At 43.6% G+C, this 25,903-nt stretch overlaps 1 protein-coding gene and 1 pseudogene across 6 annotated transcripts in view; one reads left to right on the top strand and one right to left on the bottom strand.

Annotated features, from left to right (window-relative positions):
- Positions 1 to 25,903, bottom strand: part of MEI4 (meiotic double-stranded break formation protein 4) — a 225,687-nt gene that overhangs the window by 84,718 nt on the left and 115,066 nt on the right. For 4 of the 6 annotated variants that reach the window (XM_088470527.1, XM_088470528.1, XM_088470529.1 and 1 more), the window contains one exon: positions 6,671 to 6,799. The exons of the other annotated variants lie outside the window; for them this stretch is intronic. In XM_088470527.1, coding sequence (XP_088326653.1) covers positions 6,671 to 6,799 — 129 coding nt within the window. The remainder of the gene's footprint in view (positions 1 to 6,670; positions 6,800 to 25,903) is intronic. 6 annotated transcript variants of the gene reach the window in all.
- On the top strand, positions 22,896 to 23,065 carry LOC148542112 (U2 spliceosomal RNA; annotated as a pseudogene).

Genomic DNA, 25,903 nt, shown 5'->3' with positions numbered 1-25,903 from the left:
GTGCTGTAAGTGGGCCTCAGTGCCAATTCCAGACTAACAATAACCCTAGTCCTAACTCTAAACATAAATCTCTACAATTCAACTCTACTGTATTGTAATTGTAACCTACAGTAAGCCTAAATACCAATACAAAGAAATACTATTGCAGAGAAATAAAAAAATCTGTATATACATTTACAGTACTGTACATACCTCTGTCAATTCTGCGGCTAATCCACCTGAACAGGTTAGGCTGCCTGCGTACAAGGTTGCTCCACCATCGCTGGAGTGACACTGCTGTGAACTGATGCCCAAACCTCCTCAGTATCTCCAGCTAAGCGAGCTTTTGCACATTGCCTCCAAGGCCCTGTGAATGAATGTAATAAGCACTTTATGCTCAGCCCTGGAGAACTGTGCTGTCTGGGCTACCATGTTAGTTGCATAAAGTATGATGTAAGCAATGTCTCACGGCCAGGGTTTCTCGGCATGGTAGTCACCGGGTATTGCCTGTGAGGTCGTTTTGGCGGGGGGACTCTGGCAGCGGTGCTGGTGTTTGGAGAGGGGCATTGGCTGTGCGTGGTTCTGTGCGGGCACATTGTCACTAGGCCTGGTGAGGTCTGGCGGGGTTTCCGTTCCTTTGGCATGGGCGCCGCCATCTTGCCTACGGCCATGTGATTCCGGCTGTCCAATCCTGGTAGGTCATGTGCTCATTCCAGCCAGTCACAGCGCGGCACTGAGTATTTAGTAAGGTCCAGAGCCTTCCTTCCTTTGCCAGTGCAACGTGTTTCTCAGCTGCGGCTGAGAGAGAGTACCTGTGCCTTCCTGCCTGCTTGTATATGCTTCTAGCCTGAACCTGCCTGCTAAAACCTGCTGGACTTACCCTGCACCCTCCATATACCTTCTCTCCTGCCTGAGAACCTGAACCTGCTGTTTCCCTGCACCTTGCTTCATTTCACTCTCAGCTGGACTTCACTACCTCTGCCTGCATCAGTTATAGCTCACCAAACCTGCACTCAGTTACAGCTCATCAAACCTGCATTCAGTTACAGCTCATCATACCTGCATTCTGTTTTCAGCTCACCATACTTGTATACTGGACTGTTCCTGCCTGTCACTATCTGGACAATTTCTCATTAACCCCCACTACAGTTATCAAGTGCACTTTAGTGCTATACCTGTATTTTTTCATTTGCCATTCACATGTCTTCTAATTCACTTATTAAAAACTCCACTTTTTCATTTAAGTCTGCTTCTGTGTCTGCTCCTATCACCACCCCGGGTGTTTCGAAAAACCTGGAAGCTATGCAACATCAAATGGCCCAGTTCCTACAGGAGATGTCTAAACGCCAAGATACTCTGCAAACCTCGTTAATCACCCCTGGGGTATCAGCAACTTCACCTCCTCCTGTGCCTGGCAATACAGGGACCAGGGTATCCCCTCGTCTACATCTACCCATGCCAAGCAAATTTGACAGCAATCCTAAGCTCTGTCGTGGTTTTTTAAATCAGTGTGATATACACTTTACGTTACAGCCTGATAACTTCCCCACTGCTAGAACCAAAGTGGCATACGTTGTGTTTTTGCTGACCGGCTCGGCTCTGGATTGGGCCTCCCCACTCTGGGAGTGTTCAAACTCACTGCTGGATAATTATACAGGCTTTGTATCTTCATTCAGGAGGATTTTCGATGAACCTGGACACACAGTGTCAGCATCGTCCAACATCATGACCCTGAGACAAGGAACCCATCCTGTCAGCTAATATGCCATACAGTTTAAAATTTTGGCATCAGAGCTTCAGTTAAATGAGGAGGCCCTCACCTCAGCCTTTTGGCATGGTCTGTCCGACCGATTAAAAGATGATCTGATTACCCGTGAGCTTCCTATCAAATTAAATGATATGATCTCACTCTGCAACAAAATTGACCTACGCTTCAGAGAACTTTAGGCTGAACAGCACAGAACTGACCGGCAAAGGTCATTTACGTCTCCTTGCCTACCCGTCCATACCATCCTCCTATAGATGAGGAGCTCATGCAGGTGAACCAAACCCATCTCTTCAAAGAGGAACGTCAGAGAAGGATGTTACAAAACCTCTGTCTGTACTGCAGAGATTCTGTACTGGGGGTCACTTGGTGGCCTCTTGCTCCCGCAAGTCCGGAAATGCCCGTTCCTAACTGACCTTGGGGACATCAAGTTAGGAGTTATTTGCCCGTCCCCAAATACTAAAGATTTCAAGATTTCCTTAGCTTTGGATCTCAAGCCCAACCCTGTCTTTGTCTCTGCTCTATTAGACTCTGGAGCAGCCGGCAACTTCATGACTTCTTGCCTAGTTGATAAACTACAGATTCTTTGTTCATCTCTCAAGCAAGAAATTTCCCTGACTTCTGTAGATGGATGTCCTCTAGCTAAAGGAGTGGTCACCAAGGAAACTCAACCAGTATTAGTTCGAGTTGGGGCACTCCACTCTGAGTCTTTAAAGTTCTTAGTGATACCAGAGGCTTCTCAAGAAATCATTTTAGGACTACCCTGGTTAAGCCTACATAATCCCAGAATAGACTGGTGCTCAATGCAGTTTCTTTCATGGGGATCTGACTGTCAGAAATCCTGTCTTCCCAAAATATGACCTGTAAGAAAGAAAGCTTCGTTACCATCTCCATGGACTTCGTCACGGATTTGCCGAATTCTCAAGGGTTCACTACCATCTGGGTCATAGTAGACCAATTCTCTAAAATGGTCCATTACATACCACTAAAGAAATTACCTTCTGCCCCTGACCTGGCTCACTTGTTTGTTCAACATATTTTACATCTCCATGGTCTTCCAGCTGAGATAGTCTCTGACAATGGTGTTCAGTTCACAGCAAAATTTTGGAGAGCTTCTCTGAAGTTGGCTCAGGCTTGTTGACATCCTGGCAGCCCCCTCAGGGAGGGGGCAGCCAGGTCTGACAATCAGGGGGGGTGTGGCACAGTAGAGGGGGGAGTGGCCAAAGATACTACTTGGCAATGGGGGCGGGTGGGTGCGTGGACACGGAATTGCGTCATTTTGGCCCTGCCCCCACTACATAATGCAGATATTTTCGGCATTGTGAAGCAGGGGGCGGAGCCAGGGGGCATTCGGCGGCCAGGTCTAGTCTGAATGACCGGTGTCAAAAACATGTCATTCTCCCCCGAGTCTTATGCTTTGTGCTCAGCTTTGATTCTCTACTAGGCCTCATTACAGCCACACCCTGAAGTCGGCTAGCTGTGAGAGAAGACTCTCTGCTAAACACATTGCAAGTCTATATAAACACATGAAATAAATAACACTTAGTTACCTGTTTTTTTTATAAATCAAATAAATAAATAAAATGTGCTTTAAAGTCAATGCCTTTTTGTTTGTAGCAATAAATGACCAAGATATATTTCTTGAAGAATCGCTTTTTAAAAAAAAAATGCAAAAAAAAATAAAATTAATATATCCAGCAAGTGAATTTATCTAGTGAAATGATATTAAGGTGCAGTGCTGTAGCCCCTTACATAATTAGCCTCCAGTATATTGAGGAGCTCATGTAGAGTAGGACACAAACATAATTTGTACTTTGTTCCCAGCAATTTGCATTTTTTCTTTAAAAAACCCTGCATCTGGAGTATTAAACCATTTAACAGGATACATTTGCATTTATACTTGCCTTCTGGAGGGGGGAAGGGGGGGTCTGACAAAGTCATAAGATGAAATCGGAGAGCGTGATGGAAATGACAAAGTGTAATCCGTTCCCATTGAGGATGTTACCCTGACTGCCGCTGCGTTGAGCCAAAGGCTAACAGCTGGCCAAATGTGCCAGGTCCCTGATAAGTTTTATATTTTCATATTTGCTCTTATTTAATTTATTCTTGTATGATTGTATATTGATTTTAATGCATGCTGGAAGGGGTTTCCAAAAAAAACATGTGAAACTAACAATCGTCTGTTTTAATTTTTTCATGTTTTATATTATATATAATTGCATTTGTATTTAATCTTTTATGCCTCAATAAATTACAATGATTACTTTTGCACTTGCAATACTGATTTTATTTAAGTAGCCATTGACTGCTTGAACATGATGACACTTGTGAATCGGCACCATGCCCATTGCTGCCAGAGAATGCTGGTAGCAAATACAGCATGCTTCGGCAGTCAAGGCCCAATGAAACAAAAGTACCTAATAGAAAACTAAAAAACAATCATATTTTTTATTTTTAACTAAAGTAGAAACACTTCTAAATCCTCAGTTATCTTTTTATTAAACTGATACATCCAAAGAGGAGTCATCTTGCTGAAGTACATCAATGTGCTGGCATGGAAATTTAAAAGTGACTACCTGAGGGCAGCATAGATCCCAAGAAGCTTTTAGGAGTTTGCGAGTGTAAATTTCATTTCACATACTTTTTTTTTAGCAGTGCTGTATATTGCATAATGTAGATGTAGATAGATGTGTAAGCCAGTGCTGGCTTCTGTCTGTCAGATCCACATTATGGCACCAGTCCAAGCTCAGGCAGCACCTGAGTGCCCATCTTCTTCCTCACAACACACATTTCACTAAAGTACAATAGAAGGTGTGGGTGTTACAATATTATCCACGCTGTTTAATTCACCGGGTTTTAAAAAATATCTACAAAAATATCTACAAAATACAGTACTCCATCTGTATTAAAACAAGAGTATTGTTAAACTTGCATTTGATATTTTTAGATCTTGTTTATCTTGTCTATCCTCTTTGTTCCCAATTAGCACAAAAAGGTAAAAGTCTGAAAATCAAGACTTCCCGGACCCACGTCTCCTGGCCATTGACCAAGACACAGATGCGACATCAGGCTAAAGATCTAACTGGACATTACTCATTTGAAGTTATCTGAGCAACTGCAATAATCTAAGACAAGACTAGTTTTACTAGCTAGGAGAAAGTACATGCTACCCTGTCATTTTGTTCCTGAGGGTATTTCTAGTTCAATCTTTCTGTTCAAATGTCAACTATCTCAGAAGAAACAAACAGAATAAACAAACAATAAATGCAATAGGGAAATCAAAATGAACCAACTCTGCTATGCATTAACCTTACTTTATTATAAATCTATATACAAAAGCCACAAAAAAATGTAGGAGCTACCTTTATTATTTTTGTGTCTCCTGTTCAGTAAAGGATTGAAGATTTAATAAACTACTGGCAAATTTGAAAACTCTATTAATCTAACTTCTACAATTATGATATTTCAAAGCTTTTAAAAAATATATATTTTGTAGTATCAAACTATCAAAGTGTAGTGTCACAAAGTGCCTGAAAATCAATTCTGCCATATTACATAACAGTTATTATTTTAGGGAAAAAAAGGAAAGATTAGAAGCTATAGTAACAAGTGAGTACAATAAAGTCTGAAGTCAAAGAAAACTCTAAATAAAATACAAATATAAAATGGGTTGCTGTTAAAATGCCGACAGAGGGGATTCCGGCAGCCAGAATGCCGGGGCCGGAATCCCTACACCTGTCAGACAGGCCGCTGGAAGTAGTGGGGTTGGCGGGGGGATTAGCGTTAGGGTTTAGGCATTAGGAGGAAGGTTAGGATTAGGCACTAAGGGGGGAGGGTTAGGCTTAGGCTGCAGGGATGGGGAGGTTAGGTTTAGGCACTAGGGGGGGAAGTTAGGGTTAGGGACGGGGGAGGGGGTGGTTAGGTTTAGGGTAGGGAGAGGGGGAGGGTTAGGATACCGACTGACAAAGTGTTGGTATTCTGACCCTGTTGGGATGCCGGCGTTGGGATTCTGACTGCCGGTGTCTCGAATGCCAGCATCCTGTACCCATCCCATATAAAATGTGTGAACAAAAGGACCACCAAATGTTGTGTTCTAAATACAGTACAGTATAAAGTTTGTTTGTAACTGACAAAGCTCTTATGTTTTATTTGGTATTGACATGGAATGTATCCTTCTTTCTGTGTTGTTTTTGTTTATAAAAGCAAAAAAAACTAATTTTTCTTTGAAGCTACACACAAATCGTGTAAGTGGTGTACACTGAGGATTCAACATTTTTGAAAATATTGTACCCTCCAATTTTCCCCATTCTTTGCAGATGTTGGCTCAAACACAATGAAAATACTACATAATGTGGGGCCGTCCTGGCTGAAGTAGGCAGCATGTGATTGGTTGGGAATTGATACATTTGTCAGCTACCCTCTAATGCAGTACTGCTTTCAGCTTTCAAGACATTTGCTATGTGTCAAACTCAATGTGTTAAATATAGTGGTTGGTAGTGTTATGCTAAGGTGTTATCGTACGTACAACACCTTCAAGTACATATTGTGACTTGTTACTAATTGCATAAGGAATAGTTTCCAAAAATGAATGAATCCAAGTTACAGTATGAGGTAGCCCAGAATTGTGAAATGTGTTTCATCTCACTATTTTTAATTTGCTATTTAGGAAATAGTAGATACACCTGACAATGAAGCAAGGTGAAAAGGGAGAATTTTACTGCATTTGAATTCAACATTTCAAGACAATCAGGAGTAGACAATCAATGGACATTTTAAGGCCAAGCTGCAGGTCAACGAGCCAAGATGTAATTTAATGCAACAGGAACTTTCACCTGACTGCTACATGGGAGCAGGGCAGTCTTAACAGCATTGTAGGCCCTGGGCAAAGCATCAATTGCCTTTTATTATGCTTACATTTAAACATACCTGTTGACAGAGAAGCTCATCAACAAAATCCTTGACCTCAGCAAAAATTAGATTAATTAAGGGCGCTCGCATCAAATGGCATTTCCCCAGTTGGTTTAGACAGTCTACCTTGCACTGCTGCATCTGAAACTGAAAACACCACTCTTATCACACGACTCTGAATACAAATAAACCATAATAGTTTGTTTTAATGATAATCCAATATTTATAATAGTAGAAATGTGTATATCAGTGCTGGAAATTATCTAAAGTATTTTTCTAAAAAACCCTTGCATTTAAGACTGTAATAAATATATACCCATGTGCTTTGACAACATCATAACAGGATTTCCAACTTCTTGGCGGGTGGGAGATGAAAATTTAAAGTGGCACTTACATTTTGTGTAAAGACTGGCGATGCTAGAAACACTCACTGTCAAGTTTTGATGGAAGTATTATGCATCCAATCAGAATGGACAATACTAATCATGTATCTAATTCATCAATAACAACACTAATGAATGAAGTGCTACAGATGTGTCCTTGTACATCTAGCCTCAATACGCTACACAGAGCGACTTGCCTGGCGTGAGTGAGCCGCAAAGCCCCATGCAAGTCTGCTAGCGTCAGCCATAACTAGGGCGCATCAGCAGACTGTGCTGATTAATTTAATATGTGACACTTGTATATCTGTGAGCACCTCAGTCTGCATATGAAGCACAACAGAACTTGGAATTAAAAAAGTTGGACCTGCTACATTGTAGCATTTTTAATACAGATTCAGAGACTCAGTCGCACACAGACATATACAGTCAGGTGCATAAATATTGGGACATTGACAGAATTTTCATATTTTGTCCTCTATTCACCACTACAATGGCTTTGAAATGAAACAAACAAGATGTGCTTTAACTGCAGACTCTCAGATTTAATTTGAGGGTAATTACATCCAAATCAGGTGAACGGTGTAGGAATTACAACGGTTTCTATATGTGCCTCACACTTTTTAAGGGGCCAAAAGTAATGGGACAAACTAAACAATCCTAAATCTAACTTTCACTTTTTAATACTTTGTTGCAAATCGTTTGCAGGCAATTACAGCCTGAAGTCTGGAACGCATAGACATCACCAGACGCTGGGTTTCATCCCTGGTGATGCTCTGCCAGGCCTCTACTGCAAATGTGTTCAGTTCCTGCCTGTTCTTGGGGCATTTTCCCTTCAGTTTTGTCTTCATCAAGTGAAATGCATGCTCAATCGGATTCAGGTCAGGGGATTGACTTGGCCATTGCATAACATTCCACTTTTTAGCCTTAAAAAACTCTTTGGTTGCTTTTGCAGTATGCTTCGGGTCATTGTCCATCTGCACTTTGAAGCGCCGTCCAATGAGTTCTGAAGCATTTGACTGAATATGAGCATATAATATTGCCCGAAACAATTCAGCATTCATTCTGCTGCTTTTGTCAGCAGTCACATCATCAATAAATACAAGGGAACCAGTTCCATTGGCAGCCATACATGCCCACGCCATGACACTACCACCACCATGCTTCACTGATGAGGTGGTATGTTTTGGATCATGAGCAGTTCCTTTCCTTCTCTATACTCTTCTCTTCCCATCACTCTGGTACAAGTTGATCTTTGTCTCATCTGTCCATAGGCTGTTGTTCTAGAACTGTAATGGCTTTTTTAGATGTTGTTTGGCAAACTCTAATCTGGTCTTCCTGTTTTTGAGGCTCACCAATGGTTTACATCTTGTGGTGAACCCTCTATATTCACTCTTGTGAAGTCTTCTCTTGATTGTTGACTTTGACACATATACACCTACCTCCTGGAGAGTGTTCTTGATTTGGCCAACTGTTGTGAAGGGGTTTTTCTTCACCAGGGAAATAATTCTTCTATCATCCACCACAGTTGTTTTCCGTGGTCTTCCGGGTCTTTTGGTGTTGCTGAGCTCTCCGGTGCATTCTTTCTTTTTAAGAATGTTCCAAACAGTTGATTTGGCCACACCTAATGTTTTTGCTATCTCTCTGATGGGTTTGTTTTGATTTTTCAGCTAATGATGGCTTGCTTCACTGATAGTGACAGCTCTTTGGATCTCATATTGAGAGTCGAGAGCAACTGATTCCAAATGCAAATGTGTGGTACCCCACCATGGTGAGGATAATTAATGGAGTGGGTGTAAGCTGGAGTTACCTCTGTAGTGGAGACACCTCCTCACTTCTACCTTCTGTGGCAACTCTTAGCTAAGACCACATCCTGGCAGAAAGGCAAGGACCCCACCATTACCCCAAGCTCAGTGACTGACAATTGTTATGAACAAAAAGAAAAGTTTATTTAACTCCAGTCCAGGACTGCAATGCTGTGATACCTGTTCTTTTTAAATGTTGTATTATAGTTAAACAAATATACAAACTACCTCCACAGGTCTGCAGTGCAATGTATAAATTAATTAACTATACTACTAACTATTGGTTTTGATATCCTTGGCTGCTAACATTTTATAACTGCCCCCTTTTACCTTTACTTACTCACTATATCAGTAACACTTTGTAGCATATGTAAAACAATACTAGCAATACATTTTGTTTAGATGCTTATAAGCTTATATGCTGTCTTGAAAGTCCATATCACCATTTATCACAATAGTCCTATTACCTGCAACTAAATAGCTGATGCGGTGGTGCACATACTTTAGTATCATTTACTTTTTGTTATTGTCACAAGCGGATAACTGGCTGTGATTCATAAGTTGCTGCAGTTCCTTATTGAAACAAAGTCACTGTTGGGATACAGTTGTGTCACTATCCAATTTTAATATTGAGGTTAAAACTTTGCCTGTAAACTACAGCCTTCTCCCACTGCCAGTCACTAGGTCACTGCACTGTATGGATGGGCAATTTACCTCAAATCTCACAGAATAGGATTAAGCCTCACATACAGCAAGGGGTGGAGCCGTTCCTGTGATCAATTCTCTGGCGACTCCCACCTTAGACTTTGGGTCAGCCTTAGCCCTCCGTTCCTTGGCAGCTCTAGTATCCCTCAGGTCAGTTGCCTGTATCAAAGTCCTGATCTCTGCAGACCTGACAAGAGTGCTGGGGACACAGATCCCTCCGCCTGAGGTACCGGTACCTCTCTAAAAACTGTCCTCAGCACCACTTCACAGCATCGCTCTGGCCGTACTAACTGCCACTAGCTTTAAACTGTCACTTCCCTACCACCTGACCCTGATCATGTGACCTGCTCCTGAACTCTTGACCAGCTGCAGAGATTGCCGACATGACATGCACATGCAGTGCAGACGTGATGCACAGTGTCAGGTGTAATATTTCACATAGCAGGGTATTACAAATGTCACACCTAGAATCAACTCCAGACTTTTTACCTGCTTAATTGATAATGAAATAACGAGGGAATAGCCCACACCTGTCCAGGAAATAGCTTTTGAGTTGATAGTCCCATTACTTTTGGCCCCTTAAAAAGTGGGAGGCATATATAGAAACCGTTGTAATTCCTACACCGTTCACCTGATTTGGATGTAATTACCCTCAAATTAAATCTGAAAGTCTGCAGCTAAAGCACATCTTGTTTGTTTCATTTCAAAGCCATTGTGGTGGTGAATAGAGGCCAAAATATTAAAATTCTGTCAATGTCCCAATATTTATGCACCTGACTGTATCTTTAGAGCAGGCTTTCAGTACAAGTAGGAATGTGTCCAAGTTTCATTAAATTACATTTACATGAATACAACTTTACAGTGCACAACTGACACTTCTGCCTCTCCATGCATAGCCTTAAATATAACTAACTTATTTTGGTGTGCATCTTCAATACAAAAATGCAGATATTTACTCCCTACAAACGGAAAGCCTGGGAACAGAATCTATGGATCAGTTCATCATAACATGTTACTAGATATGATAAGCTGTGCCTAAAACATTATTATATGTTTTACAATAGGCAACATTACATGATATTCTATTGCTGGTATGAACATATAGAGATATTCCACAATTATCTGTGAGCTGTACTGTGCTGTCATAGTTGTTTGGTAATTTAATCCATTTTACATATTTGTGGTGGCCCTCATCTGTATCCCAAAAATGTTGATGTCCTGCTGCAGACCTTATTTGAAAAATATAGTTTGTATAATTCTTCTAATATCTATTCATTTTATATTAAGTCCTGATAGCAAAACCCTGGAAATTCAACCTGCAGCCAGTAGTGCTAATGCAGAGGTGCCCTGCAGCCTCACCCCTAGGTGTGACGCCATGAGATCACGATTTATAAGTGGAGGGGGCATAGGGCGCACTATTACGGCATTTATAAGTGGAGGGGGCATAGGGCGGCCTGTTACGGCACTGCCCCATACACTGGGGACCCCCCACAAATAGCTACCTCACCAACGTGGGGGGACTGTGGCATATGTGCACTGGGGTTTCTGTGTGGCATAATATGAACTGGGGCATTACAGTGTGTTTCAATTTCAATACAATTGTGGTGCTGAATTTTCACATTATACTTTTTGCTAACATTCAAAGCATCAGTTATTGATAATTGTATTGTTTGGGACCCCCACAAGTTAGTTGCCCTAAGGGCCCCACAAACCTTAATCAGGCCCTGTTGCTAGTAGCTGCACAGAAGCAACGTGCTCTAACCACATAATTTCTTTATCGACACAGCATTTCTCCATGTGATAAGAAGAAACAACAATTTGGGATGCCCTGAACTGTTCTGTGGCTACTTTTCGTTACCACTACCAATATTTATCACATGGCAGGGCTATATATAGTAGTTTCTTTTATCTTTACACTTTAACTGATTTGAAAAGCAGTGATGATGTGTACAACGAACTGTATGTGTTTCCTTATTAACTATTTAAGTGGGATGTAGTTAAGAGACTGGCGGCCTCTCTATACCGACGCTGGAATCCCGATAAGGGAGTTAAGATAGGCGTGGAAATACTGAAGCCTATCTTAATCCCGGTATTGTGACAGGAGGCATCCCGACAGCCGGCATTACATACCCATTCCATTTCAGTAATCCACATACATTTATACTCACTGTTATAGGAAATAACAGTCACAAAAATGCTGGATGGATAAGTAGAATAATTTAAGCTGCACTGAAACATATTTAAACAGTACTTTAGTCTATTGTTAAGTGTAAATATACAATTCCCCTTTCAGCTTCCATTATCTAAATTGAATTAATAACATATTAAAGCTCAAACTCTTGTTTTTTTTAACAGTTTACTGCAAACACATTAATATAAAATTATATACATAATAATTGTACAGTAATATAAGCAGCTGCTTTTGCTGATCTCAAGATGTGTCTTGAAGAGTTGCAACTGATAAATTTTGTGTAATTAACCTTTCAACAGACAATGTGTCAAAAAACAAACATATGGTAATAGTAATTTTAATGCAGTTGGTAAGGATTATTCATTGTTTGTTAATGAAAAAATTATGAATACAAGAGTAACAGTAACTTAGTAAATAGACCACTTAGGGCCGTTCTCAATTAGCAGCGATAATTTCGCAGCAGACGGAGCAATGTACTTTTCACCGACTTCACTTGGTTTGGACGCGAAAACTTTTCGTGCGCGGCCCCGCTTTTCACCTTTTTCAATTCCAAAGGACGCGAAGACGCTAACAGGCCAAAAGTGCTGTCAAAGCCTGACACCCCCCAAAAGATGCACTAACATTGGGGATCAATCTAGATGCCCCCGAATAGGCGTGCTGAAGATATTTGGGGTACTTAAATGCTCTCAATAGCTGCTAATTAGCATCTTGCACAAGTGGTGAAGAATAGCATTTAGCAGATATTTTTGTGTGAAAATGACTAGTCCCAGCAAATTTGAGGTACATGAAAATGGGTGCAAGTATGGTTAAAAATCTCAAAAGTGAAGTTTTTAAAAACATAAAAAATGCACCTTCAGCAAGTACCTGCAATCAAACAAACACCTCCCCCATACTTGTAAAACCCCCAAAAGCTTATTTCGCTAGTTCATAAGTTTGTACCCCGAGTTAGATTTTTTTCGCCCCCTTTTTCAAAGTAATTTTTTGGTGTGTTCTTCATTTTTTTTTAGGATTATTTTGACGCAGTTATGCTTTGGGGGGCTGTCCCAAGGGTGCTGAGTGGTTTCCCGACGTTTGCACCCCAAAACCGCAATTCTGTATTTTTGTTTCACCACCTATTCATAGGCGAATCTTTTTCGCCTATTACATTGCATTGCGTTTTCGTGTCCGTGAAAAGTATTTGGAATTGAATTTCACGTCTAATTGAATACGGCCCTTAGAGAGTTACATTTATGGGGAGCAGCACAGGAGAAGTTGTGCAGGCAGGAGTGTGATGTGCTCACAAAGAATAGGGAGCTGTCTATGTCAGAGGTATATTGCAATGGGCAAGATGGAATGTTAGCTCATGATGAGGTCAAATATGAATGAAGAGATGGAGTTGACTGATTGAATTCTACCGAAATTTGGAGACAGAATACGAATGTGATGTTTATATGGAGTTTTTGAAGGTAGAACTCCATTTATAGTGTCGGGATGTAGTCAGGATACTGGCAGTCGCTATCCCGGCCGCTGAAATCCCAACACTGAATGCCCAACATGGGACTAAAGATAGGCATCGAAATCCAGACGCCTATCAGCCCCACAATGAAATCCTGACGTTCGGCATACCGATCACAGGTAAGCCGGGGTTCTTAGATTGTAGCCGAGGGGGGGGATAGGGTTAGGTTTACAAGACCCCAGGGGGACTTAAGGTTAGGCAACCTCCATGGGAGAGTTAGGCTAGGGGGAGGGGGGAAGGGTTAGGCACCACTGGGGAGAGGTTATGGTGAGGCATCAACCCCCCCGGGAGGGTTAGGTTTAGGGTGTGGGAAGAGGGGTTAGGGTTAGGCACCATCGGGGGAGGCTAGGCTTAGGCACTAGAGGGGAGGTTAGGGTTAGGCACCACTTAGGGAGAGTTAGGGTAGGGACAGGGGAGGGTTAGGATACTTACCCACCCCAGTCGACATTGTCAGCCGTCAATCTTCTGCTGTCGAGATTTCACCCGCCGGCTGCATTACATAACGATTCCATAGTGTCATATCCAATCACAGACTAAGGGGCCTATGGAGTAATAACTGCAGCAGTACCGTTATTACTAACAGTCCGTCTTGCAATGGACTTCAGTTTTTGCATAATTTTATGAAAAATTTACTTGATAAATAGGTCCCTAAATATTGTCCCTTTCACATTAGCGGTATCATAAAATATGTTCTGTATAAAAATGGCATAAAAATATTAGTTCAACTATCACATCACTCCTCACTTACTGCAGCTGAACTTCATCTCCACACTTATCCATTTCAGTCTATTAGGGATACGTCAGGAACTAAAATAACTTTTGCTTCTAGAAAAGATCTTCTCTCCATGATTTGTAATTTGTATGTGTGTGTCAAGTTAAAGGTAGGATAGATTAGTAGAACAATTTTAATCTAACAGAGAATATGATTCATTAAGTACTGTACATTAATAACAGTACAATGGGTTGGTTATGTTCTGTTGAGAGACATAATGTCGACATTCAGCACATCTACAGAATGTCGACTTGGTGACATTGCCGCCGTTGACCATGTCAGAATTCATCATGTGAACAGTGATGAAATCAGTGGCGTAACTAGGGTATTTGGAGCCCAGGGCAAATTTGAAAACGGAGCCCCCCCCCCCCCCTAACACACCGATATGCGCGCGCGCCGAAGGCGTGGTCACTTAAAAATGGGGCGTGTCAACATGACACACCCCTTTATTTTCACGCTGAACATTCCTATTCATATGCACCTTAACCCCAGTAGTACCCCTTATACAGTACCCCCAGTATGCAGTTGTGGTCCCTCTTATGCAGGCCCATAGTAGTGCCCCTTATACAGTACCCCCAGTAGTGGCCCCCCCAAATGCAGTGCCCCACGTAGTGTTCCCCTTATGCAGTGCCCCCAGTAGCAGTCCCCACAATGCAGTGCGCCCAGTAGCAGTATCCCCTTATGCAGTGCCCTTTATATGGTGCCCCCAGTAGTAGTCCCCCCCCTATGCAGTGCCCTTTATATAGTGCCCCCAGCAGTAGTCCCCCCCCATGCAGTTTTCCCAGTAGTGGTCCCCTTATGCAGGCACCCTGTAGTGATCACCCCTATCCAGTGCCCCCTGTAGTGGCCCTTCCTATTATTGCCCCCAGTAGCGGTCCCCCGAGTGCAGTGCCTCTAGTAGGCCCCTTTCATAATGCCCCCAGTGGTAGTTGCCCCCCAAGTAGTAGTCCCCAGTAGAGTAGGTGCTCCCAATGGTGCCCCCAGTAGTAGCCACCCCTCCCCCAGTAGAGGTCCCCCCAGTAGTAGCCACCCCTCCCCCAGTAGAGGTCCCCCCAGTTGTAGTCACCCCTCCCCCAGTAGAGGTCCCCCCGGTAGTAGCCACCCCCCTCCCCCGTTGTGCAGATAGGTTACAAAAAAAAATATATATATATATATATCTATAAAAATATACTTACCTGAATCTCTGCTTCTGCTCCTGGTCCTGGTCGCGACGCCGCTCCCGTCCGGGCTCAGCATTATGGGACAGACGTCATGACGTCAGTCCCATTACCCACTGCAGGAGCCGGACGGAAGTCCGGCTCTTGCAGTGGGTGCTGCAGCAGTCAATGAGAGTCTATCTGACTCTCATTAGCTGCTGTTTAACACACGCATCGCCGCCAGCGCTGGCGGCGATGCGTGTGTTATGCACAGCTTGAGCACGCCTCCTGGGGGAGGGAACAGGCTCAGGCGTGCTGCACAGGACCGGCGCTGGAAGCCTAGCGCCAGTCCTGTGTAAATGTGTAGCGCTGACCGCACTCATTGCGGTCGGCGCTACACTGGCTAACTAGGGCGGGCGGGCCGGTACCGTGGCCGGCGGCGCCCCCCCGCGCCGCCGGTCCAACGGCGCCCAGGGCACGAACCCCGCCCGCCCTGCCCTAGTTACACCACTGGATGAAATGTAGATCTGTTGGAATGTCGGCATATAATCCCTAGAGGCCCAGCAGTGTCTTACCTGCTCCGAATGGCTCCAGCGTTGTCTTCTGGATCCCGGCGGTCATCTGACCTTCATTTCCAGGTCAGAGCTCCAGGATGAGTACTTCTCCCCTAACCCTCCCTCTAGTGTGTAACCCTAACCTACCCTCGCAGCCTAACCCTCCCATAGCCTAAAACTAATGTCAACATTCTGACAATGTCAACATTGCACCCGTCAACATTCTGAAAATGAAACATTGTCGATTTTAACAATGTTGATATCATAACTGTCGACATTGTGGTTTCGACATTATCATTGTCCACCTTTTGATCACATCCTCTGTACAATTACTTTATCATAAGAGACCTTTTAGAGCAGGGGTGGAGAACCTTTTTTCTGCCAAGGGCCATTTTGATTTTTAGAAAATCATTCGGGGGCCATACAAAATTATCAAATTAAAATTTGCCTCCTATATTTGGTTAAAAACGTTATTAACTCACCCTTAATGCGATGGCTGTAATTAACTGCTTCTCTTTGGTATGTTGCCAGGCAGAGTCTGGAGGGGCAGTCCCTATGGATGTGTGACAGGCAGATTGATAAGGCAGCCCTGGGGTCCTCTCAGTCCTAACCAGCCTGAAGACAGCACTGACTGTACACACCCCCTGCTGTGCCACCACTACCTGCTTGCCCGTGATGTTAGGGTGAGACCCTGCACACCCCTGCACTAACCAGCTCAATGGCAGCCATATGACAGCCCTGATCCCCCCCCCTTGTGCTCTGCCTGCCTGTTGCCGCTGATGGGGAGAGAGCCCTGCATGCCACTCAATGACAGCCCTGACACCCTGATCCCCCTTGTGCTACCTGCCGCCACTGATAGGGAGAGAGACCCTGCACTAATCTGCCCGATGACAGCCCTGACACCCTCCACCACTGCGCTACCTCCCGCCGCTGATAGCCGATGACAGCCCTGACACACACACCCTCCCCCAGCTGTGCTACCTGCTGCCGCTGATAGCGCAGCGGGGGGAAGGGGTGTATCAAAGCTGTTATTGGCTACCAGCCGCCAATGACAATCCTGACACCCCCTCTCCCCCGCTGCGCTACCTGCCGCCGTTGACAATCCTGACATCCCCGCTCTCCCGCTGCGCTACCTGCAGCCGCTGACAGCCGCTACACTACTCTGATTCTGCTGCTGCCGCTGACAGCTGGCCGGGCTGGATGATTTCACCTTGCGGGCCGTACGGCCCGCGGGCCGGAGGTTCCCCACCCCTGTTTTAAAGTATTACATTCTCACATCTCCTTGTCCTAAAGTGCTATGAGACTGCAGTGGTGTAAATTTAGAGGTTGGATTCCAGTTGCTAGTAGCTATGGGTTTAAATGGAACTAGAATCAGGACACCCCTTAAAGTTTGGTAGACAGGTAGGCAGTCAGGAATCCATTTGATAGCCAAGAGATGATCCAAGGACTAAGTCAGACGAAGCCAAGGTTCAAAGTACAGAAAGTCAAACGGCAGAACCAGCAAACCAGGAACAGCACAATAGTCAGCTGCAGTTTTCCAGTGTTATATATCCCCTGGTTGCAAAGGATTGACTGTAACCATAAAGTGGGCAGCGAAAGGGCACATCCATGAAGTTTAAGTTGTTCTGAACAAGAGCATAAATAAGCAGCAGCTGCTGTGGCTCTATTGGTAAGATTACTGGTAATGATTTTACCAAACCTGAGATTAAGACCTGCAGAGTACATTGTATTTTGTCTTATTAGATCAGGCATGTGAAACTCAAAATACCAACCGGGCCGAATATTCAAGGTCTTAACAAAAAAAAAGTCTTATATGCAATTTTGAAAGGTTTATTATTAATAAAAAGCAATGCAGTGCCTCCTGTAGTAGTGCCCCTTATGCAATGCCCCCTGAATTTGTGCCCTTTATGCAGTGCCCCAATAATGCCCCTTATGTTGTGCCCCCAGCAATGCCTCTCATGCAGAGCCCCCAGTAATGCCCCTAGTAGTGCCTCTCATGCAGAGCCCCCAGTGATGTCCCTTATGTTGTGCCCCCAGTAATGCCTCTCATGCAGAGCCCCCAGTAATGTCCCTAGTAGTGCCCCTTATGCAGAGCCCCCAGTAATGCCCCTTATGCAGAGCCCCAGTTCGCCACAGCTGCTTTTGATTGCCTCTCTCAGTCAATTGCGGACAATGCCATTTAGCACTGGTTGCTCCTAGCAAGTAGTTATCTTCATGTGGATATGAGGTTTTTTTTTTAAATTATTTTATCCACCTAGACTGCATTGTATAAGAAGATCATTGGACAACACCATGGAAGATTTTTATTTTAGTAATAATAAGTGGTAAAAAAAGGACTAAAGCAACTGTTAATTTGAATATGTTTTAACAGTTTGCTTATTATTTACCTACTAAAATAGTATAATGGGTGGTAGGGTCTTGCTGACCCAAATCTCATTATGCTGGCACTGCTTTGGAGGTAAAGATGCCACTCCAGTGTTCTGCTTTTTAATTACCATGACTGCAGGAAGTCCATGGGTACCAGAAAGAGCCTACATTTTTTTTTACAAAAATTGCAAAAACTGGCAGTCAAATATAGAAAGCAAACATACAAAAAGCAGACCAATCAAAGAACAGAAATAATTCATATACAATAAAACAAAAATACAGTGTGTTTTAATGTTTCATATCTATACAACAAAAGCCCAATAAATAAACCATATGCCTACAAGATTTGTCAAAAAGAAAACAAGATTCGACAAGTCCAATGAAGTCAAAAGACAAAAAAAAAGTTATAATTGGAATGAATGAGAGTGGGAATAGGAAAAACAGAGAGGAAGAGAACAAAAAGGCAATAGGGCACCCATGGGTAGCGTTATCAAGCACCAGCATGGGAGAGTTATCAAATACAAACAAGGGCTTCCAAACTTGGTGAAATTTGGGAAGGGTATGCAGAAGGGAGGTAATATTCTGTAGAGGAAATATGCCACTATCAGTTAATTAGAACATTTTGAGAGGGAACTTCCACTTCTTAGCAATTAATAGTTTGGAGGCATTACACACATGCACAATAATTTGATGCATCGGCTTGAACACCAAATGCAACGTCCCATGTAACAAAAGCAACAGTGGATAACTAGAAACTGTATAGGAGGAGATGTGCCTTATGTGATTCACAACATCAGACCAAACCTGGTGGATCATCGGACATTCCTACCAAATATGGAAAAAAAATGTTTCAATTCTGCCCCTGTTATGCCAACAGTGGTTAAAGGAGTGTGGATATACGTGATGCAGCTTATCAGTGGTCATGTAAGAGAAAGTGTATACTTTTATACCCCTTGGTGCCAATGTTAATACAGTAGTTGCCTTAGTAATACGAGACCATCCCTCAAATTCCAGTTTGCTCCCAAGATCACTTTCCCACGCCACCTCAAAGGATTCTGTTAGAGGGTGTTCACTGGCCAATATAGAGTGGTATACCATAGTTATAGCTCCCTCATGGCCCATAGAGTACATACACTGAAGCTCAATAGAGGATGGCCTCCGAAGCACCCAGGATTGATACTGAGATTATATGAAGTTACTAATCTGTAACTAGGGGTAGTGGAGAGGGGAGAGAAGGACATATCGTTTCTGAATGTCAGAAAATGTGGCAGGTGCAAACTGTCTGGAGATATGTAAAAATCGAGTAATCCCACTGAACAACTACAGCGAGGCCATCCTTGCTGAGATTCCCAGGGTAAAAAGATGAGGAATAGGATGACAGTGAAAATCAACTGTACACTGTATCGCAGGACATAAGTATAAATTTAATAGAGGAGTGAGCATAGGCCAAGGCTGGTCTGTTGATGCGTGGAAACCAAGGAAGGAACCCAATCCCCAACTCTGGTGATAGAGTTTCAATATTAACCCATTTTTTTTATTCTAGGATTTTAGTGCCACAAAATAATGTGGCTCAATTGAGATTCATAGTAAAAGTTGTGTATCAGGGGAGGTATAATCCACCAGTTTCTGTTGATTTTGACAGGATTCGCTGGTTAAGTCATGGTTTCTTTCCAACCCATATAAATTTTGCACAGGAACATAGACAGGGAGTGTTTGGAAAAAACACAGAAATTGTGGGAGAACATTCATTTTTACTTTATTAAGATTACCATTCCACGATAAATATGATTAATCCCAGGTTGATAAATCCTACTGTCTCTGTAGGAGGTATAATATGCAAGAGAAAGCTATGAGTAACGTTTGTGATATAAATCCCCAAGTTGCGGAGCTTCATGGGGAGCCACTGAAATTTGAAGGGAGACTCCAAACTATGGTAAGCAACATGAAAGGAAAGCTCCACTGATTTATCTTCATTGATGTTATAAACCGATAGGTCACCGAACCAATGAAGCCCTAAGAACAAATTGCAGAGATACACCAGGTTCAACAAAGGGAGAATTACATTTTTATACTCCTGGCCACCAACGGGTACACCAACAATTATAGAGCTGGCCCTAATTCTGGCATCTAGTGGCTCAATACAAAGTGCAAAAATCAGGGAAGAACAAGTAGCGCATTAAATATTCCTTTATATTGTGCATCTTTATGATTATTCAAATAAGACACATTTTGAGCAAATAGGACGATTGGCGTGGCCAAGTTGCACAGGGCACAGTATAAAAGGATACATCTGTAGTGCCAAAATAGGTTCAGCACAGGTGTGAGACTAGCCTCATTAGCTCCTAAATGTCATTTTTCAAACACAGCCTGTGATATGGCAGTAAGGAGCTGATTGGCTGGTACTTTATCTCTGTTCACTTTATCTCCATCCAAAGCTTAGTAGACCCCTAAAATACAGTAACGAGGTCTGATAACTGATGAATTTACAAAGAAATAAAATGTAAATTATACATTTTTTAAGCCATTAAATGTGGTCTTTTAGACTTTGTGTACTTTTAAAAAATGCTAAACAGTATTACAAAAGATAAACTTTATAACTTTATTTTACTGAAGCAAACAATAGCAGATTAGTTGCATGATGATGCAGATACACAAGCTGTAGATGTAAAATTAACAATGCCTCATGGAAATGCAGCTAATTGAGCATTTTTAGCTTTCAAATATTTTCTTTGGAAAAGAATCATTAAAAAACAATGTTATTACTCATTATTAAAAACATTTATTTTACCGACAGCATGGCCAACTACTGTCGCCAGAAGTACAACACATTAAAAAACAACAACCTTAATTGGCTTATCTATCAGATACAAAAGATGAAATTATTAAGTTGCCATTATGTGATATTGCTAAACAAATGATTACCTCCTGCCTAAGAATGGTGTTAATTCAGCAGCTGATATCCCCTAAAATATTTATTTGCCATTTTCTAGGAGGAAATATACCTTTTCTACATTGCTTCATCTTTTTCCCAATGGAGAAAATCAGAGTTCAAACCAACCATCTATTAGTGTTGCAGCCAAATGTATGTGCCAGATACCGATATTATAAAAGTATAAAAAAATTAAATCAAATTTTTTAGGGCTCGATTTAGTTATCATAAAAACTTCTTTTCTCCAAAACTTCAGCTGGAGAAAAGACATTTCTTCTTCCTCCACTAGGGGACACAGGGATCACTTTGGGTATAGCCTGGAGAGGAAGAATCTGGGCACCAAATAGTTACCGATTTCTTCCCAGCAGCCACCTGGCTCCCTCTCCACTATTCCCCGCCCCCAGCCAGCGGCCAGCAGTTTTAAGTTTAGTGCTAGAGTAGAGCAGAGGCACCTGTTGTGGGGACTGCTTTACAGTGGCCCCTCGTTACTATTAGTTTAATTTACTTTTAATAATGTTTTCATTTAACATGATCGAGCAGTGAAGGGCATCCAGAGCTCCTACGACCCTCGTCACCAGAGCTCCTACGACCCCAGCACCGGTGACAGTAGCACCGGCGAATGGGTCGGTGACTTCCGCCGTGGGTCTCCTGAGGCTCAGCACACAATGCTCACGGAGCCCGCAGCCGGACGCGATTGGGGAAAGGTAAGAGCAGCTCCCTGGATGCTCGCGGCTGTTCACCGCTGGTGAGACTATAGGCGGTGTTGGTAGTGTAGGTACAGCTGTCCCCACTCCTTAAACTAAACCACCAGGGTACAGTGGAACAGGGTAATGACCAGGTCCCTGGGGTCCACACCTTAGGGGGAGACAGGCTCTTCCTATTAACCCCTCCCCCACCCCTGGGCGCGCTCTCTCCCGCAGGCAGCCTGTCCCAGGGTGCTTTCGCCTCACTCTCACCTCCTATGGAACTAGACCAGCAGCCACTCAGTTTCCAGAGTATGGGCTTCTGTCTCCATGTATATCTCGCTATAACTAGCCTGTTATACTCCTTCCTGCTGAATACGAGCTGAGTTTGTTGCGCACTGTTATTGCCCAGATTTTTGTGCCTTGAATTATGTGTGCAGTCCTGAGGTACTTTATAATTGAACATATTTCTATGTAATGAATGTGTTTATTTCAGAGTACATCAATAAAACAGGGAAAAACAGCTTTATATGTAAGGTGTCTGACAGTAATCTGAGCGGTACTGGGTTCGTGCCCCAGGTATAGCATTTACAAGCAAATGTTTGTGATTCTGACACTGCTTTACATGACTGGCGTATTTTCCCTAGCCCCACTTACAGGTATTTCTCTATTTGTGGCGCTTTCTCTTTCATGGCACAACCCCGTGTACACATCACTGTTTTGTATAACTTTTGTTTGGGGGGTAAACCATTGGATTGCTTTAAACGGCTTCCAAGGTTGAAGCACCCAGGCAGGTGTGTGCTTATGTTTCAAGTAGCTGTTGAACCTATTTTCGGAGCTGTGTAATAATATACTTTCTCCATAGATCTCTGTGTTCTGAAACCACGATGGCAGAAGAATCCCTATCACAGGTCTCGGGGCCCAGTGTTTCAATGCTATGCTGCGTACGTGTTCCTTCAACTAGGGCTACCAATCAAGGAAGCCGTAACAGATTACAGGTATTGTAAATGTTTACTTACCAGTTGCAACTCCCGACCAGTTAGAACATGGTCTTGTGGGTTTATACGCAGGTCCCTCCTACAAGCAGGATCATACCTGCTGTCAAGTAAAGTAGATGCAACACTCCTTTACTTACTCCGTACAGTAGTAGCTGACTGTACGTATCCTGTGGCCCTGATTGCCTTTCAGGGCTCAGTACAGGCCTACCCAGGCTTTACAGCGCTGGGAGCTCTTTTTGGCCTTTGCCCAAGATCAGGTGTAGCAGCTGTTCTTATCAATTTTAAACCTGATACACCCCATATCCGGGGGCCATATAAAACAGGGAGATGGCAGAGGTACTTGCTCTATCCACTCCGCACATTGACCTGGTATTGCATCCAGGTTCAGTGTACTTCTGTCAGGTTAGGAATCCCAGAGGAAGCTGGATTTCCAGGCCCTGCAAAACACTAATAAGGACGGACAAATTATTTCCGTACCTTGGCACATACAGCCCCCCTGCTGCAGAACCCAGGTTCTTAAGAGCTAAGGTTAGGATAAGGGTACTTCCTTCCTTTAGGTAGCTTGAGGACCTCCTAGCGGAGGCTTCTAGATATCTAAGCAATTGCTTTAGTTAATCCGCTACCAGCGACGGACTAGGATTCCCGGTTGTCTCCCTTTACCTGTCTCGTTAGATCTGCTATCTAGAGCAGCGCTATAGTTTCCCCAGAAAGATCTAGTATAAAGTGCATCCCTCGCTTTGCTTGGCTTTGTCTAGATGCTGCTGGGCAGACGCCCGATAGGACAGTGCAGTCGGACTACTATCTAGTTGATTAAGAGATCACTGACATTGCCATATTAGCCTCTTAAGCCCAGACATCTGGCATGCTGGCCAGGACAGTCTCTGGCGAGCAGTCACTGACCCTAGGTATTTAGAGGCTCTTTGATATTCAAGAGAGTCCTTGTGGTTCAGGGTTGCACAAGACAATCTTTAGGTAGTGCCCGCCTACATTGTTGGTCTTTAGTACAGACCGTCTACATTTTAAATTAATAAGTTCTATGGACCTTGGGCCCAAAGTAGATGGCCTTACTCACCCATTAAGCTGACATATCTGTTGCCACAGATGGGGGTGGATTTCCACTCGAACATAGAGTCTACAGCACTGAGCTTTCTGGAGATGTGGGTTTAGATCCCACCTCTGACAGTGTAGTGTTCCTGTCTGGGGACCAGTACAGCCCGGGGTTAAGTCCATAAGGGACTCGTTTAGACCTTAGTCGGTTTCTCAAACACTCCCCCTCTGGGAGACACTGTTTGCTTCCCTTGGACCTCCAAGGTTATTATCCAAGTCCTTGTCTCTGCAGGTGCGAGTGACTTGCTAGTCTCTTTCTGGTCAGATGCTAGACTGCATTTTCCAGCTCATTCTCATTTTCTGGACGCTAGCGGGGACTCCAGGATTCTCTGTCCCACAGGGGGTTGCTCCGCTCTATTATTCGCTCTGATTAGAGGGTTTCAGAGCATCCATTTACATATAGGAGGCCTATTTACATATTGCCAGCTGAATCAGTTACCAGCACTTCCTGAGGATGCTGTACAGTACCATTATGTCCAGTTTGCGGTGTCTTTACTATGGTAGGTCCTTAGCCCTTTGAGTTTTTCATGGGGATCTGGACAGTCATGGAAGCTCCCCTCGACCTGATCTTTAGGGCTCAGTCACGGGATATCCATCTATCTCAAGGAGATCTTTGGTGGTCCTATAGATGGATAAATACTTGGAAGCTTTTCCCCTTGGGGGAGAACTTGCTGCATTCCAAGGTTTGATTAGTATTCATCCCTGCCATCAAACTAAGGGTCTTCTGGTTACCATCCTCTCTATTCTGACATCCCTACTAGGTCATGGGTTTAATTCCCACTATGAATTCTACAGGTGCTTAAAGTGTTCTTAGACTCTCACAGGCAGATGGGCTCTCTACTCCTTCACTTTGTCCAGGTGCAGTGACTACACTGTTTAATTCCCTGACTCTTCACAGGGAAATTTCGTCCCTATATCATATGTCCAGTCTGCTTTTTAGGATACAAGTTGTCGCCTTTACTTTGTGGTGGCTCAAAGCACTAGCACACAGATTTTCACAACATCAGCATGTGACAGTTGCAGGTTCTATCCACATGGTCCATTCCCTTTGGGATACAGGACAGGGGTCCTTCTCATCACCAATGAACATCTTCATAGGTGTAGGGCGGTAACCTCTCATTAGGTCTTCGAGATCGGTGGGCGGCTCATGCAAGCCTGTTTACCTTTCCTCCAGCATCATCCGGTCCTGGCGGACCCGATGGTGTAACTCTCGTTGCCCACATACGCCTTCACGTGGCTCTCTCAGTTGCAGTTCTTTTGACATCGTCACCTGCTCTCCCAGTTGGGCGGAGCATCATTTTAAGATTGTGTAGGCAGCCATCCTTCCTGCAACTCTCCTGAAACAGGCTGCCAGGTCATTCACTATGCTGATGCTTTTCAGTGCCTTCTCATCCCGGGGGCCTGAGGAACATCAGGGTTATGGTGTCTCACATGAATATGATTTTTAGTGATTGTTTCGGCTCCTGAGTTCTCGAAACTCCCCTATTGGTCATTCCGGAGGTACAGTGACAGTCTCCACACGGAGACAGTAGGACACAACTCCTTCAGCCTTTCATGCGGTGCTTCAACGCGTCTTCCTCTATGGTTGGTTCTTGGTCTACGAGCCTGTACTTCTATCAGATTCTGGCCCACCTCACTTGCCAGAGTGGCTCTTGTCACCCATCCTATCACTTAGGGGGTGTCTTTTAGTGACCCTGCTACATGTGGTCGGCCCAATTCAGTCAGGAATTCTTACCGAATTCTTACTGAATTAGAATGTTGAATCTTATCTTTGTGCTTTGGGGCCTTTGGCACTCTTAAATGAGATACTGGTCTCCGACCTATTGTTTTGCTTCAATATCTGCCTACCTGAAGTTCAGACACTCTTCTGTGCGCTATCACCATTTTTTCTTACCAGCTAGCTCCTTTTGAACCTTGGGACTCTTTGGTAGGTTCGCTTGGGAGACCTTGATTCCTAGTTTGCAGTTTAATTGGCTCATTCATTGGTTTCCGGACACAGCTGTAGTACTCCTGGCCTTTGCTTGGCATGGGGAGTTGTCTGATTGAGCGCCTTGTGTTGTCGCTCTCGTTCTGATCTTTTCCTTTGATTGGCTCATTCTGCGTTCTCAATTGGGTTCCTACCCAGTTGT

The sequence above is a fragment of the Taudactylus pleione genome, unplaced genomic scaffold (genome assembly GCF_031769625.1).
Source record: "Taudactylus pleione unplaced genomic scaffold, aTauple2 ptg000015l, whole genome shotgun sequence".
NCBI lineage: Eukaryota > Metazoa > Chordata > Amphibia > Anura > Myobatrachidae > Taudactylus > Taudactylus pleione.
This window is presented reverse-complemented; position numbering and strand designations above follow the sequence as displayed.